At 26.2% G+C, this 4,172-nt stretch overlaps 1 protein-coding gene across 2 annotated transcripts in view; it reads left to right on the top strand.

Annotated features, from left to right (window-relative positions):
* LOC100163007 (leukocyte elastase inhibitor) overlaps positions 1 to 2,617 on the top strand; it is a 9,422-nt gene extending 6,805 nt beyond the window's left edge. Inside the window, exons 4-8 of one of the 2 annotated variants that reach the window (XM_008184829.3) lie at positions 369 to 582; positions 658 to 866; positions 936 to 1,121; positions 1,182 to 1,323; positions 2,441 to 2,617. In XM_008184829.3, coding sequence (XP_008183051.1) covers positions 369 to 582; positions 658 to 866; positions 936 to 1,121; positions 1,182 to 1,323; positions 2,441 to 2,559 — 870 coding nt within the window. In that variant the 3' untranslated portion in view covers positions 2,560 to 2,617. Of the gene's footprint in view, positions 1 to 368; positions 583 to 657; positions 867 to 935; positions 1,122 to 1,181; positions 1,324 to 1,589; positions 1,839 to 2,440 lie in introns of those variants that run through there. The other variant, XM_001950242.5, reaches the window with a different exon arrangement.
* Positions 2,618 to 4,172: the final 1,555 nt, after the last annotated feature.

The raw sequence follows: 4,172 nt of genomic DNA on the forward strand, positions 1-4,172 counted from the left end.
ATAAAATCTTCAACTTTTATAGCTAATGCGATTGAAAATTTAAAACAAGATTCCACATAAATAGGTTATATATAAATTACTTTATTCACAATAATATCATTAAATATACTTAGTATACTATTATAAGCTAACTAACCATCTTCGCTCAGAATCATTTTTCTTATATACAATGATATTATATCATTGAATTCAAATTTAACATCATCCATTACAGTGACCTACTTGTTTGGGTACTGTACAACAGAGTGAAACCCACTTGCCCACCTTTTTAATTTAATATCATAATGAAATAACAGAAAAGTTTATAAAATAATAAAATGTAGTGACCTTAAAAAAATATAGTTTTGTATTACTTTTTCTTATTTTAGAGTGCAAATTATAATCTAAAGCTGGCAACTGGAATGTTTGTCGATACAGATTTCGATGTTAAAGATAGTTTTGTGGAAAACTCTAAGAAATATTTAAAATCTTCAATGGAAAAATTGGATTTCAGGAATGACCCAGAACGACAGCGTCGATATTTAAATAATTGGGTTTTAATCCAAACAAATAACAAAATCAAAGATTTTTTTTCCTGCAAAGGTTATTTACTTGAATAATTTGTTAATAATTAAATATGGATTAGTAACGAGATTATTTTTCAATTTTTGTTAACAGATTCAATTACTAAAGACACTGCCTTAGTATTAGTGAATGCTGTGCATTTTAAAAGCGATTGGGCACATACATTTAAACATGTTTATGATGACTTTTTTTATGTGACTCCAAGCAACAAAGTAACGGTCAAAATGATGACTCTCACACGTGATTTTCAATACTTACATGATACTGTTCTGAAATTCAAAGCACTCGAATTACCTTATAAAGTGATAATACTTGTCATAAATGTAAATTTAAAATTTTTAAAAATGTATTATTTTGTTTTCTTTGTTTAGCACCATGGTTTTAAAATGACAATTTTACTACCCGATGATAAAAATGGTTTGAAGAATCTAGAAAATAATTTTTCAAAATTTAAAATACATGAGATTTCAGAGAAAATGACCCAAAATTATGTTAAGGTCAAATTACCTCGTTTCAAAATAATACAGTCACTGGAATTAGATAAAACATTATCCAATGTAAGAAGGTATACTTACGATTAATTAAATTAATATTTATTGATTTACACAATACTTTAGCTTGGATGTCCAACAATGTTTACACCTGGAGCTGCAAACTTTTCTAACATCGTTGAAGATGGTAAACTGTATGTAACTAAAATCTCGCATAAGGCATATGTTGATGTAAATGAAGATGGAACTGAGGCTGCAGCAGTTACAAGTAATAATAATGTTTATTGTCTTACCAGGGTTTGGCTATCGTACAAAAAACATTAATTTATAATTATTATTATTACTCATACGTAAATACTTGTTGACCGATTAATTCATGAATGAATAATATAAAATAATTTATAAAGCTGTATAATTCAACCCTTCTCACAATTTATGTCGATGATGACATTAAAAAAATAAAACATTCAATATAGTTTTAGTATCTAAATATAAATAAATATATAAGCTATTTAAACTTTTTAATAATTATAGGTATACATATGAATGCTGGGTCAGGACGTTCTAAAGATTTCATTGTTGATCATCCATTTATATTTTTTATTTCAACTATGTGTAATTTCATTTTATTTGTAGGTCGAATGACCAAAATTGATTAAGTGGCACAACATTATTTGATTAATTTGAATTGGCTCAATATTTTGTGCACAGCATTATTTATTTTGTATCATAAATATTACGTTTTTTAAATTATTTTGTCAACACATTTTATTGATTTATAATAATAACTAAAAAAATAATAAATATTATTTATTAGATAAATTTAACAATCTGTAATGCATTTGATTCTTGTAAGTTGAAAAAAATTACAACATTAGTCTATAAAAAAACGATATTTAGATTAGAGAAACGATTTTTTTGATTTATCACATATTACAATAATATTTTTCCTATTCCATTTCGCATCCTTCTCTTAAATAAAAATTCTATGACCAAATACCCGAAGTAAAAAAGTTATATACAACATCCCTAGTGCTCCGTTGCTATTTCGAATCGGCCTAGGGTAGCGCACTTGCTAACAAGTCCAGTTGTACTGGCCGCTGGACGTACATTTGTTCAACGAGCGAAACGTCTCAAGACTTAATTATTTCAGATACTTTGCAAAAAACATTTAATTATAATTATTTCTGGAGATATGCAAATACTTGTTGACTGATTTATTCGTGAATGAATATTATAAAATCATTTATAAAGCTGTATAGTTCACCCCTTCTCACAATTTATGTCCATGATAACGTTAAAAGAATAAAACTTTCAACATAGTTTTAGTATCTAAATATAATTAAATACCTATATAAGCTATTTAAACCTTTTAATAATTATAGGTTTGAGATGTGGGTCAAGACCTTCTAAAGATTTCATTGTTGATCATCCATTTATATTTTTTATTTCAACTATGTGTAATTTTATTTTATTTGTAGGTCGAATGACCAAAATTGATTAAGTGGTACTACATTATTTGATTAATTTTAATTGGCTTTATATTTTGTGAACAGCATTATTTATTTTGTATTATAAATACATATTATGTTTGTTAATTTATTTTGTCAACAAATGTAATTGATTTATATTAATAAGATAATTAATATTATTTATTAGAGAAATTTAACAATCTGTAATGTATTTAATTCTTATAAGTTGAAATGATTCATAGAGAGAAAAAAAACATTACAACATTAGGGGTTGAATTTATAGTCGATGCTTAATAATAATTATTGTTTATACTAATTTTGGTAATTTAAAAATAAAAATAATAATAATAATAATTAAAATACCAACCTTAAAAACAAGGAATACTTTTTCTGTTATTTAGCCAAAGTCTCGTTTATTGTTTATGAATTTAATTTAAGTCATAAGTACCTATAGCTTAAGCAATTTTTTTCTTAAGCATCAAATATGAATACGGTCTTAATTATTTTGAATCATACATATAATATTAAAATTTTGTTAATTTATTTTGAATATTATTGATTTATATTAATTAGAGAATTAATATTATTTATTAAAGAAATTCAACAATATGTTTAGTATTTGATACAAGTGGAAATAATAGATAGAGAGAGGGAGAGAGAGAGAGAGAGAGAGAGAGAGAGAAAGTTTTGATTTCTGTTTTAATAATAGTTTTTGAATTGTTGGTATTAGTTTGTGTTTTCTATAACCTCGTTCTTGGTTGCCAGTAAAAGCCGCCGATCTAGGTACTCAACTAGATATAACTGCCAAACGGCTCCCGTCGAAAAAAGGCTTACGAACGAGTAAATTCCCAAAAGTCTCCCGTCAAAAAAGGTATTATGAATAGGTAAATTCATAAACGGCTAACGGTAATACCGGTATAACGATTTGAGTCGATTTACCGGTATACTGTATTGCCGGTGTACTATATTTCACTACAAATGGCTGTGTATCCTTCCACGGCAAATTCAACGGGAGTTTGTATAATTTGTACCAAATTAAAGATATGTAATTTGCACCACTGCAGGTAGCCGAAAGGAGTATTTGTAATTTGCTCCAAAATAAGGTTATGTAATTTGCACCACCCTCAGGTAGTCCATTATAGAAATTGTAATTGGCACCAAAATTAAAATCGGTTATTTTTTCAATAATAGCTCGATGGGCGATTGTAAATTCCGCCAGAATACTGGTTAGATAAAAAGGTAATGAAAAACTCCGCCAGTATTAAGGCTTTACTTACATAAAACTAAATAATATTTCTCTACTAAGTAAATTCAAAAATTAAAATGAAAATAAAATTATTGTGTTAGAAAAAGTTATAAATACTAAATAGTTAACAATTTATTTATATTAGACTTAATGGTTCGAATATCTACTAATTGTATCTCATAATTTTTTTTACAGTTCAAAATATTATAAGTATTATAACATATTATGTCATAATAATATAATATTCCTACATATTATTTTTTGATTATTAGTTATCACAATTGTCAAAGTTGCGTTATATTAAGAATATAACAATATCAAGTTTTTTAGATCGTAAAATAATGTTGAAAACTTTAGTTTTGGCCACTACACACAAAGGATGTATTTATCCTGATGATA

This window comes from Acyrthosiphon pisum, chromosome A2 (assembly GCF_005508785.2).
Source record: "Acyrthosiphon pisum isolate AL4f chromosome A2, pea_aphid_22Mar2018_4r6ur, whole genome shotgun sequence".
In the NCBI taxonomy this organism is placed as follows: domain Eukaryota; kingdom Metazoa; phylum Arthropoda; class Insecta; order Hemiptera; family Aphididae; genus Acyrthosiphon; species Acyrthosiphon pisum.